Source organism: Periplaneta americana, chromosome 16 (genome assembly GCF_040183065.1).
Source record: "Periplaneta americana isolate PAMFEO1 chromosome 16, P.americana_PAMFEO1_priV1, whole genome shotgun sequence".
NCBI lineage: Eukaryota > Metazoa > Arthropoda > Insecta > Blattodea > Blattidae > Periplaneta > Periplaneta americana.
The window spans coordinates 187507404-187520769 of record NC_091132.1 but is presented as its reverse complement, the minus strand read 5'-3'; the positions used below and the strand labels follow the sequence as shown (position 1 = coordinate 187520769).

The 13366-nt window shown below is 38.4% G+C and overlaps 1 protein-coding gene across 6 annotated transcripts in view; it reads left to right on the top strand.

Annotated features, from left to right (window-relative positions):
• Positions 1 to 13366, top strand: part of ASPP (Ankyrin-repeat, SH3-domain, and Proline-rich-region containing Protein) — a 1244753-nt gene that overhangs the window by 952535 nt on the left and 278852 nt on the right. For 5 of the 6 annotated variants that reach the window (XM_069815402.1, XM_069815409.1, XM_069815403.1 and 2 more), the window contains one exon: positions 1625 to 1680. In XM_069815402.1, coding sequence (XP_069671503.1) covers positions 1625 to 1680 — 56 coding nt within the window. Of the gene's footprint in view, positions 1 to 1624; positions 1681 to 9948; positions 11505 to 13366 lie in introns of those variants that run through there. The other variant, XM_069815405.1, reaches the window with a different exon arrangement.

The window sequence follows — 13366 nt, the reverse complement described above, 5'->3', positions numbered from 1 at the left end:
AATGCACGACTAGTTTTATTATTTAATACCGTATTGACGCAGTGGGAATGTATAATATCAGAATCGAGTATTTTAAACTTCCCGCATCTTGCATAAACTTCTTATGTAAACTTGGCAACATCCGTTCACGTACAAGCTGTGCTCTTTTCAAGAAGGTTACAGGAATTTCACGCATGCGCGGGAGAAAATTGCCTTTCGCTGGCCGCTTATATCTCATTAAGTGCACAAAGCGTTAAGTGAACAGTGAATCTATCCTACAGATGTCAGTTGCATCAATGCCTATTGTTCACGTCCTATATCTCGAGGAGAAAATTTAATAGTCTGTATTTTAGCCTATAGGTGTCAGCATGTCACTGTCGGAACGTTTACTTTATGTGGATGTGTGTACAGTGCTGCTACGAGAGTGTAGTTTGTGAATTACTATACTTCAGTGTCGGCATATAGCATAGTTTGGCTTTCAAACACGTGCTGGCTGAATGTGATGGTGGTATGAATTTAAGTATCTGTATGGTAGTGTATAATATTTAAGAATAATATTTACTGGCATGTATTTATAGTAATCAATCTCTGCGAATGAGATTACAGTACTGGTATAGGCTATAGTGTATCAGTGTGTTGTGAACCAAAATATATTACTGAACACCCGCTTTTGTAAATAACGGCACTGTGATATGTATTCATTTTAACAACGTAAACAATGAATTCTGATCAAGTAATTTGGAACAGTAAAGAACTGGGTAAACTGGCTTACCAGGAAAAATTGGAAATAAAAAGACTGAGTTTCATTATTATTATTATTATTATTATTATTATTATTATTATTATTATTATATGTTGTTTTAGAAAAAGGTACATAGCTTAATTGGGAGTATGTGTGTGTAGACGTGTACGGCAAATACTGTGTTATTGTAATAATATGTTAATGGTGGCACCGGATACAGAAATGTGAGGTACACCATTACATGTAAAGAAGTGCTGTGAAGAAATATATATCATATCATATGTTGTTTTGAATTTAAATACGGTTTTTTCGATAGTGAAACATTGGAATCATGACATTTTGTATTAGGTTAAACATACGATTTCAAATTCTCTTCGATTTTGGAACACAAAATTGTGAACGCATATAATATTTTATCACGATCCGCCACTGTTTAACATGAAATAGAATGTACAACAGTAGGCGGAACACGTACTCAGAATCTATGGCGCCAAACAGCGGCCAATGAAGCCTCACTTCAGTCACGTGCTGTTGTTTACATTAGGATTTTTCTTTCAGCGAAAAGATTATACATTACCAATGCTCAAAAAGTGTTACTTATATTCTAATTCCGGAATTTTTACTTCCCGATTACGTAAAATATTCTTCTGGGACATAGCATATGATTACTGGCCAATCCCGCCGAATCCTGGACGGTTGGCTCTGTCCGGAAAATTAGTATCGGACTGTTATGCTGTTACAGTATTTGCCCCGTGTTTTATCCCCATGCCAAACGCCGAACGCTTTTCTTCTGTCCCTGCTTGTCCCATGTTCCGTCCGTTCCCATGACGACTACTGTCGCTGTGTTCCTGTTTCAGGGTATTCCTTGGCACGATTCTGTATGTTTTCCTCGCTTTGTTCCAGGTGCGCGCCCCGACAAGAGAAATGGAATGAAGGAGCCAGGACCATTCGGTGAATCGGTGAGTGATGATGCATTCTCAGTGGAGTGAAAGGCGCTCTGATTGGCCGATATGGCCCCTCGGGGTGCGAGGGTGTGAGTACTGTTGTGGGCTCTTCGCTTGATGTAGTGTCCTCAACTCCGCTCGAGTGAGGTCCATTCAGCTCCCTAGCCTGCTTTCATATGCGAGGTGAAAGTGGGCCGCGAGGGACAATGCGTGACGCAACCAGCTGAAACTGCGCAAGGATGTCCAAATTGTTCGTGTCTCATACCTAGGGGAAACGGGAGAGCCTGCGACGTGACTTGTGCCGCTCTTGCAGGCGGGCCGCGCCGGCCTTGGAGAGACTCGCGGCCAGTGTTGCCAAGTCAGCGGTTTTGTAGCTAAATCTGGTGTTTTCAGGACTATGGTCAGCTACAGAATTTTTCCGTCAGCGGCTAGCTATTTATTTGCCGTTTTTTGATGATTATGGCAGGAGAAGATGATATATTTTTAATTGATTAAAATTCTCGTTAACACTTTGTTGAAATCATAAAATTTACTTTGTCATACGTTAAAAGTGTTAAAATTGTTAAAAAAAGTTATTTACCTTCGACAGACGGCCCGTTTCGACGCTATGTGTCGTCGTCTTCAGTGTCTCTTGAACCACTGGTGATCTTGACTCTGCGATGTGCAGTTGTCGATGGTAGGGGTGGGCAAAACAAAAACAGAACAAACCAACACAAACAGCACGCGAGAATAAATACATGACATTAACATATCACAATACCAATACCCACAAAATTGCAACTTCATTCAGAAAACTAAAGTACAAAATTGCATACAAAACAAATAATACAACACAGAAATACTTAAATAACCACACTAAACATTCAAATATATATAATTCAACTGGAGTTTACAAATTAAAATGCAATAGTTGCCCACATTTTTACATAGGACAGACAGGAAGATCCTTTCACACAAGATATAATGAACATATTAAAGCTATAACCAAACCTTACATTACATCAAATTATGCAGACCACATTATCGACAATAATCATGACTACAATAATATAGAAACAGATATGGAAATTTTACACATCACACCAAAAAGTTCACAGTTAAACATCTTAGAACAATACGAAATATATAAGAATACAATAGCACATCCACAATATATACTTAACATACAACTACAGTTCGATACGCACACATTATTTGACGTCATAATACATCATAACATACAAACAGCCAACCCCCACCATAAGAGCAACACACCCCCACCCCTACCATCGACAACTGCACATCGCAGAGTCAAGATCACCAGTGGTTCAAGAGACACTGAAGACGACGACACATAGCGTCGAAACGGGCCGTCTGTCGAAGGTAAATACCTTTTTTAACAATCTTAACACTTTTAACGTATGACAAAGTAAATTTTATGATATTTTAAAGTTTTTTTTTTCTGCAGTGGCGGCCGGTGAGGCATTCTGGTGGTGGTGCCAAAAATGAAAAAAAGATTGTACGCAAATTACCCTAGTGAAATTGATAATCGCAGCTCACGTTTACATTATGTTAAATAAAACACATTAATTAAACCAACTATTTTACAGTTAATAATGTATCTAGTAACAGTTACAATAACATTTCCGAAACTAATAACGAAATTTACAGATACAGATAATCAAAACTTTCACAGTATTGTTAGTCAAATACAAATAACTTTTATAACTAGTAAAATTACTGGAAAAAACACACAGAGGAACAGTGATATAGATAATGAACGAACACGTTTGCACTTTATTTAGCAGGCCGATGAATCCAAGGCAGCGGCCTGAATAACACATGTTCATGTCCTGCACAGATCTCATGTATCGTTAACAGAAGCATCAACACTATAGCAACAGTGTAGCGATATTTAGTTGCCGCAAAATAAAACAAATATTACACAACATTAACAAACAGTTTTACATACAGTAGCGTGCAAATTAATCCGAACAACCTTATTACTTATGCAAAAACACACAAACGGGATAAAAAAAAAGGCTCTAAGACATACCTCAGTAATCTATGTGGCCTCCCTTGTTCCTAATAACAGCTCTGAGACGATTTGGCATGGATTCCACTAATTTCCCATAAATATTCTTCATCGCGAAACCATACACCAATGAGGGCAGAAATCATCTTCTCCTTTGTAGAACAATCCATTTTTTGCATTCTTCTTTTGCAAATTGACCACAAGTTCTCAATGGGGTTGATGTCGGGTGAGTTGCCTGGCCAGGGGAGTACCTGAATATTCTTCTTGTTGAAGAATTCTGTAGTTTTTCGACACGTATGGCATGGTGCCAGGTCTTGTTAGAACACACCTCTGCCATCCGGAAATGATTTTTGCAGCTGGGGTACGATTCTGGTTTCCAATAAGTGAATATATTTGTCAGAATTCATCATTCCCTGATAGGTATTAATGCTCCAGGCCCTTCATGTGTAAAACAACCCCAAAACATTACTTTAGGGGGGTATTTGGGTGCTTGTTGGAGATGAGCTGCTGTTACTTTTTCGGATCCTTTCCGTACGTAAGAAACACTGTGGCCGTGGACCTCGAAATGAGACTCATCGGAAAAAATACATTCTTCCAGTCATTCACTGTCCAGTGTTGATGTAATTTTGCCCACATTAAGCGTTTTTTGCACATAACAGGGGTTAGCAGTTGCTTCTTAATAGGCTTACGAGCCCTTCGTCCAGCTTCCAAAAGCCTACGCCGCACTGTTGTGACGTGAATATTCGCCCCAGTGGTAGCCATTAACTCGCGGGTTAAGTCGACAGCAGTTAGTCTAGGATTTAATTTACTTTTCCTGACAATTAAACGATCATCTGCAGGTGAAGTCTTCCTTTTCCGGCCACAGTTTCCTTTTTTCTGGGGTGTGATGGATCCAGTCTCCCTGTATCGTTTTATGATCGAATTAACAGTAGCCAAACCGATGTGACATTCTGCAGCAATTTGCCTCTGTGTCATGGAAGAATGCTCTGCTAATTAAATACTTAAAAGGTCAAAATACAACAGTGTTCATAAGTGAAGATTGACAATAATGGAGATAATTACTACAGTTGTCTGAACACTATTTATTGATAAAATAAAATAATAAAAGTGTCAGTCCTCTTTAAGATACGACACGCGGTAGAACATCTACACCGTAGTCGTGGTACAACCACTGAAGATGGGGGAGCATAGCCCCCGAAACATGTATGGTTTCTAACCACTTTTATTATTTTATTTATTTTTATCAATAAATAGTGTTCAGACAACTGTAGTAATTATCTCCATTATTGTCAATGCTCTGCTAATGTTATAATTTTAGACCGTTTTCGTGGAGTTGTATCCGTTTGTGAAGACGACAGAATGTACACAGGATTGCAGTATTAAGTCTTCAACACAACTGAAATGCTTACCCCTATAAGTACAAAACGACAGTCAAAATGTCACATATTATAAAAAAGTTAATGACAGACCTTCAACAATGGAATTACACGTACTACAGATGTCAATTAAAGCGGTATGAGCAGCTGTGAGGCCAACAATGACAGAAAATGTAAAAATATGTCGTGTTCGGATTAATTTGCACGCTACTGTAATATGAAAAAAATATTTATCTTTCTAAAAAGAACCATGACTATTTCTGCATTTAATATAATTAAATGGATAATACTTTACACATTCAAATCCAAGTTATGTGCTTTAGTTTTGAAATGACAACATTACATTAACATTTGACGCGGAACTTTAACTTGTGTTTTCGTGCAAGTCTGCGGTTGGTGGTTCCTGCCTAACTTCTCCAACAACTCTGCCATCTAGCGAAAATTCTGCATTACTGTGCTCCAGCGGGCGGAATATTAACTACTGAGTCAAATCGAATTCGGCTCAGTGTCTGCCATAAAAAACGTATATAAACTAGAATCAGTAGCCTTTTGTACAGTGTTATATGGACGTAGGCAGTGCCACACTGAAGTGGCTCCAACGTTCGGAGAAACGCTGCAAGAGTGCGTCCCGATCTGTGCGCGCGCTCGTTCAGATGAAATACGAATAAAATGTGTAGAAATGAACAATTACAACTGCTTTTTAGAATATTTTTTGTTTCTTTCATTGGCGGTGCCATGGCACACTGGCACTACCACAAAAGCCGCCCCTGTTTTTCTGTAAAGATGTTATATGTACTTGCGGACAACAATGTTAGTTAATCATAAACCAGAGTTTAGTTTGGTACTATCACACTTTCTCATTGTGCGAGTGTAAATTTTCAACGTTTTATGTTAACTCCATTTGGTGCAACCACTTCCATTTCCTGCCTCATCCATTGTTGTTGTACAAATAAGGAATGCCGCGTTCGTTAAACTCTTAATCTAATGTATTCATTGTTTTTGTAAATGAATTAATGTATTTAATCGTAAAGAGAATAGATAATGAACTGAATTATTATTTAATTTTTCATTTCGCATTATATATATATATATATATATATATATAATTTTAATGTACCGAAGTACATATGATATTTCCATGCAGATATTCTGCGTCATCATACGATGAAAGAGTAATGGAACGGAGAAAAAAAATTCTCTCCGGCGCCGGGATTTGAACCCGGGTTTTCAGCTCTACGTGCTGATGCTTTATCTACTAAGCCACACCGGATACCCACCCCGGCGTCGGACAGAATTGTCTCAGATTAAGTTCCAACTCTTGGGTTCCCTCTAGTGGGTATCCGGTGTGGCTTAGTAGATAAAGCATCAGCACGTAGAGCTGAAAACCCGGGTTCAAATCCCGGCGCCGGAGAGAATTTTTCTCCGTTCCATTACTCTTTCATCGTATGATGACGCAGAACATCTGCATGGAAATATCATATGTACTTCGGTACATTAAAATAATATATATGATATGCGTAAATCACTTCGTGATTTAAGATGGCGCTTATTCCGTCGGATCCCAGCCAACTAGTCACTCATAACGAGTGCACCTCAGCACATGTGTGGACTTCAGTCCTACGTTCATAGATATCTATGACGTAGTGCAGAGGGCGGCCATTAGAGGGAACCCAAGAGTTGGAACTTAATCTGAGACGATTCTATCGGACGCCGGGGTGGGTATCCGGTGTGGCTTAGTAGATAAAGCATCAGCACGTAGAGCTGAAAACCCGGGTTCAAATCCTGGCGCCGGAGAGAATTTTTCTCCGTTCCATTACTCTTTCATCGTATTTCGTATTATAGTTTATGTAACACAGACATACTTAAAACATAAAACCAAACTCATTGGTGCCAGACACGTCTCCAGCTCGATGTGAAATCAGATTTCGAATCGACTGTGATTTGATTATTTCCCAAGTGTGCAAAATATTCTTGATCTACTTCATTCAGTTTTGAAGATATATTATTTAACGATGCCGCGTAAAACTCCATACGTACAAAAATTTCGAGATGTGTGGAAAAAACATAGTGTTGAGAAATTCGGTGGAAAAAGCTGCCGGTGATAGTTGGAAAGCTCGGTGTAAATGGTGTAAGGTGATATTAAATGCAAAATATTAAGATTTAACTACCCGACATGATAGAGATAAACACAAAAAGAGTAGCGAGTGTTTTCCTGTTGCTGAGATACAGTGGCGGAAAATTGACTTTGGGGATTGGAAAAATGTTTCCAACACTACACGCTTCTGGGCAGAGGTGAGTGTTATTTCAATTTCCTAAGCATTAGAAATATTAGGTTTTTTTTTTTTTTACATTTTAAATCTGATTATGGTTCATTCCAAATTGTAGGTTGCGATTTTCAGTTATGCATGTGGTGGCCATTCCTTCAGAGAGCTAGCTAAACTGGCATTTTTCCTTACCCTACCATTGTCAAATGCAGAGGTTGAGAGGCTATTTAGCCAGATCAATCTAGTGTAAAAGCATAGGAACAGGATGGAAAATTCCAAGCTAAATACAATTTTGAACATTCGATCAAGACTAGAGATGAGCTTAAACGATATTTTCAAGTATCTGTGACAACTGTGACTGTGACAATTAAATATCTGTGACTTTTATCGGTGATTTTGTCACACCGATATTTTATATCGATACGTAGCATGAATTAACCGATATTTTATCACACCGATAAAAATTAGAGGAAATATTGAAGAGCAGTGAAATATGAATACGATTTCTCTATACACACCACTCATCAGTGATTTATATGGGAAAATCCAACAAAGAAATTATGTACATGTACCATTAACAAATAAATACTTACCTAACTGAACAGTAACATCTCAAACGTTAACCTCATGTACCAAGAGGTTATATTATAGATAATGAACCAGTTGATCATTTTTAAAATATGTAGTTGGGTATGGAGAAATTGAGGTTATAAGATTATCCTAATCGTTTTAAAAATTGATCCTTTTTATTGTATATAATATATAGATAAATTATTTTAAGTCGTGCATAGCGGGTAGCTGCGAATATATTGAATAAGCAGTCGTGGACAGTCGATAAGGGGTGGTCCTCCAGCTTGGGGGTTGGGCGAAGGGCTAACAACCCATCACCGTAAAAACAGCTTGTTACGAAACCTAACAGTAAGCCTCGGCATATAGAGTGTTAGTTGGGAGGCCGGAGGGAAAAAGACCTTTGGGGAGGCCGAGACGTAGGTGGGAAGATAATATTAAAATGGATTTGAGGGAGGTGGGATATGATGGTAGAGACTGGATTAATCTAGCTCAGGATAGGGACCAATGGCGGGCTTATGTGAGGGCGGCAATGAGCCTCCGGGTTCCTTAAAAGCCAGTAAGTAAGTATTAACATTACAATATTGAGTCATAGAATAAAAATTAATGAAACATAAGTATTCGGAAAAACATTGGAAAATAATTACAAAAGAAAACAGTTGTTCAGACAGGATTTTACACAAGATTAAGTACTGGTAACCAATGGTCTTATTATTTAAATCGTATAATAACTACATAATTTATAATAAGATGGATAAACTACCGTCAGATTGCTGTTATTGTGTCATGCGCACGCGCAAACCTACGACGTAGAGGAGAATATATCAATCACAGAGTACTGAATACGGAGCAGACTTCGATAGCGATATTTTGTCACAGATATTTCGCGTCATCAGTCACAGGTTTATCTGTGACAAAAAAATACCTGTGACAAAATATTGGTTTGCGAAATATCGGCCATCTCTAATCAAGACTAAGAAGACTTGAAAAATGTTGTTGCACTTAGGCATTGCCCCAAGATGCATAGTATGTACAAGGACATCATTTTATTTTTACTAACATTTTTAATATTAACCTGTCTATACCTTTAGAGAACCGGAAACACCGCTTGCTCCCCCCTCCAAGACTGGAGTTCGATGATACTGGCGTAAAACACAAATCACTCTACTAGGTATAGGAAGGAAGAAAAGTAGTTCATCCATTTACGTAAACTAGGAAATATCGCGATTTTGAGTTTGAAAATTTTCATTAGGTTTTTCTTTAATCAAAGTACAGTAATGTATTAAGAATAAGTGTTTTTACTCACGAAGTGAGTTATCCATGCGAACGTATTCATTATGCAGTGTATATTATACTGTCTACAGCACATTAGCGTACAATATAGAGAAAGAAGTTAAATTGAAAAATAATCATAATATGAATATTTAAACACAATTTTGAAAATGGTGGCCGTTCATTTCGATACAGGCTTCAGTTCTTTTGTGCATATTATCGCACTATAGACTATTGCATCTAATTCCAATTGCCAGTTTCGTCCTTCGTACTAGTAACTCATGTTGAAATAATTCTGTACCTACTCTACGTACTGTAAATTCAATCTTCACTTCTGCCCGACCCGAAAATATAAAATTACTCAGACATGCTATCTACTGTCCGTCCAAGTGGTTATGCCACAGGATTGTAGAAAGGGAGGAAATCACGTGACAGTTAATTACTTAACGAGACCCTTTTATTTAAGTTAAATTAAACAGCTGTATAATATTACGTAAACGTCCAATTCCTAAGAGAAATTAATGTTTTCAGAAAAGAGCTAAGACAGCCCAGCTATTACAGAGGGGCGAGCAGAAGCAGGTGGGGGAAATTGGGATGCGACGTAGGCAAACGGACAATACTTGTGCGAAAATATGATTCAATATTGAAAGCTCTTTCGTCACTGGAAAACGCGAACATATTTCTGGAACGTACTGTACTCAGTAACTCAGTACTGCTTACTATCTGCGGTCTTGGTTCTGTGTGGATTTGGAACTTCCTTAGTAGAAGGGGTGGGAGTGAAGTACATTAAAAACTCAGGTACAATAAAAATTGAAGTAAAAATAAAATGATGTCCGTGTATTTCGATTTTGAAAGTGATGTATTAAGAAACAGGAGTGGAAATGAAGTATCTTAGAAGAACTGTAGGAAAGACCAGAAGAGATAGGATAAGGACTGACAGGATAAGAGAAGAAGTTAAACTGAGAAAAGCATTAACAGAGGTGATTAATGAAAGGCAATTGAAATGGTTTGGGCATGTATATCGTATGGGAGAGGAAAGGAAGGTTAAACAGGTGATGGAAATGAGAGTGGAAGGAAGAAAGAGAAGAGGAAGACCGAGGATTAAATGGGAGGATACAATAGAAAGAACAGGCCAACAGAAAGGAAAAACAATGGTAGAGATGAAGAGAATGTGTAGAGACCAGTAGCGTAGCGTCAATGTAAGCTAAAAAGCTCAGCTTCCCCAGTGAATAATAATTTCATAATAAACCTGCAGTTTATGGAGAAAATTATTTATTAATTTTAATAGAATTTATATTTACGCGTTAAATATTGTGATGCGGCAGCTCAGGATGATTTGTGATGCAGCAGTAAACAAGAAGCCTGCACGCACCAGCTTTCAAGCAGACCGGTTTCTTCTGTGTAATCCACCCCGCAGATTTTCCATCCCTTTCTAACTAAACTACCCTAGTCGCAAGGTTCGCAAAAAGCTAGCTTTAACATTTAAAATAAGTAGTTTCCGAGTTATTCCTTTTCGTCATCAGTTGAAGTGTTAGTGTGCATTGTGGCTGATATAATAAATAATGAGCGAAATAACAGTTCCTGACACAAATTTACTTGACTTTTTTTAGGAATTGTATTATCAAGACTGACTTACGAACAAAAGTGTGATTTAAAAAACAAATGACCGACTCCCTTGCTGTCAATGAAGGACACAACCAAAAGACAGACGCATACTTACGTAATGATACTAATATTGTAATTTCTCTAAGTATGACAGGGAATGAGCTAATGTTATACGTATACGTGTCTATTTGTTAGAGATATGTGTAAACCGTGAAATCATATTTTATTACGTATCATTTGAGGTCATGCCTTATTGGTGTTACTTACGATATTCCAACCAATCTTCGACTGCTGACTTGAAATTGACTACTATTTATTTTAAGACTGTATTTTTGTAATACGTTTTCTCATATTGCATGAAAGATAACTTCAGTTAGCTTCCCCTACTCAAAATTTCATGCTACGCCACTGGTAGAGACCGGGAAAAATGGATGAAATGGACGGAGAGAGGCGAACCTGACGCTTAGCAGCAGAAGGGACTGAAGAAGAAGAAGAAGATGTATTAAGAAAAATCTGTTTTTTTTTTTAAACTACAGTTTAGCTGTTTTTTTAAGCTTGTGCAGCGGTAAATGGAATTCTGAGTTGGCAACACTGCTCGCGGCTTCTCCGCTAGGAGGCAGGGCGCGCGCGCGGGCCAAGACAGCCGGAGCCGTAGTCATGCAGGAGGAGGCGGTGACGGTGGACACGGGCCGGGCGGCCCGCCTGCAACGCGCCTTCAAGTGGGGGAGTGGAACCCGCCAAGTGAGCACACGACGCGCGCGCCACGGTTTGGGCACGCCATTTGTTACGTAACACTACAACGTGTGCCAATACACTGTTCGAACAGTTAATGATGTGTTATGTACACCAGTAGTGAATCGCGCGGTTTGAAAACGTATTATTCTAGCAGTAAATCTGTATTTCAGCATTAAATCCAGTGTTACAGCAGTGAACCTAATGTTGTACATACGCATTGTTACACTAGTGAATTGTGTATTGTACACACGCAATATTACAGTAGGAATCATATGTTGTGCACACGCATTTTTCTAGCGTTCTGCATATGCTTTGTTATATTAGTGTACCGTGATTAATTGTGTTGTACATGTGCATTGGTCCGGCTGTGAATCATGAAGTCCTACTTACTACAAATCATTGTTGGAGTAGTGAATCGTTCATTTTTCACTCATATTGTTACAGTAATGAATCTTACGTTAAAATACAGACTCGTGCGTTGTTAACAGAGATTCGTGCGTTATTTATACACCTTTTCAGGGTAGTGAATCTTGGGATATTGTTACGCATTGTCAGAGTAGTTAATCTTATGTTCTTGGGACACATTGTTAGAGTAGTGAATCTTGCGTTGTTAAGAGGCATTGTTGGAGAAGTGATTCTTGCGTTGTTAAGAGGCATTGTTGAAGTGATTCTTGCGTTGTTAAAAGGCATTGTTGGAGAAGTGATTCTTGCGTTGTTAAGAGGCATTGTTGAAGTGATTCTTGCGTTGTTAAAAGGCATTGTTGGAGAAGTGATTCTTGCGTTGTTAAGAGGCATTGTTGAAGCGATTCTTGCGTTGTTAAAAGTCATTGTTGGAAAAGTGAATCTTGCATTGTTTACATTGTTGGAGAAGTGAATATTGCGTTGTTTACATTGTTAGAGCAGTGAATCTTGCGTTGTTTACATTGTTAGAGCAGTGAATCTTGCGTTGTTTACATTGTTAGAGCAGTGAATCTTGCGTTATTGAGACGCATTGTTAGAGTAGTAAATCTTGCGTTGTTGAGACGCAAAGTTAGAGTAGTGAATCTTGCGTTGTTGAGAGAATTGTTAGAGTAGTAGAGTTGTTGGCACGCATTGTTAGAGTAGTGAATCTTACGTTGTTGAGACGCATTGTTAGAGTAGTGAATCTTGCGTTGTTGGCACGCATTGTTAGAGTAGTGAATATTGCGTTGTTGAGAGGATTGTTAGAGTATTAGAGTTGTTGGCACGCATTGTTAGAGTAGTGAATCTTGCGTTGTTGAGACGCATTGTTAGAGTAGTGAATCTTGCGTTGTTGAGAGAATTGTTAGAGTAGTAGAGTTGTTGGCACGCATTGTTAGAGTAGTGAATCTTGCTTTGTTAAGAGGCATTGTTGGAGAAGTGATTCTTGCGTTGTTAAGAGGCATTGTTGGAGAAGTGATTCTTGCGTTGTTAAGAGGCATTGTTGGAGAAGTGAATCTTGCATTGTTTACATTGTTGGAGAAGTGAATATTGCGTTGCTTACATTGTTAGAGCAGTGAATATTGCGTTGTTTACATTGTTAGAGCAGTGAATCTTGCGTTATTGAGACGCATTGTTAGAGTAGTAAATCTTGCGTTGTTGAGACGCAAAGTTAGAGTAGTGAATCTTGCGTTGTTGAGAGAATTGTTAGAGTAGTAGAGTTGTTGGCACGCATTGTTAGAGTAGTGAATCTTACGTTGTTGAGACGCATTGTTAGAGTAGTGAATCTTGCGTTGTTGGCACGCATTGTTAGAGTAGTGAATCTTGCGTTGTTGAGAGGATTGTTAGAGTATTAGAGTTGTTGGCACGCATTGTTAGAGTAGTGAATCTTGCGTTGTTGACACGCATTGTTGGAGTAATGAATCTTGCGT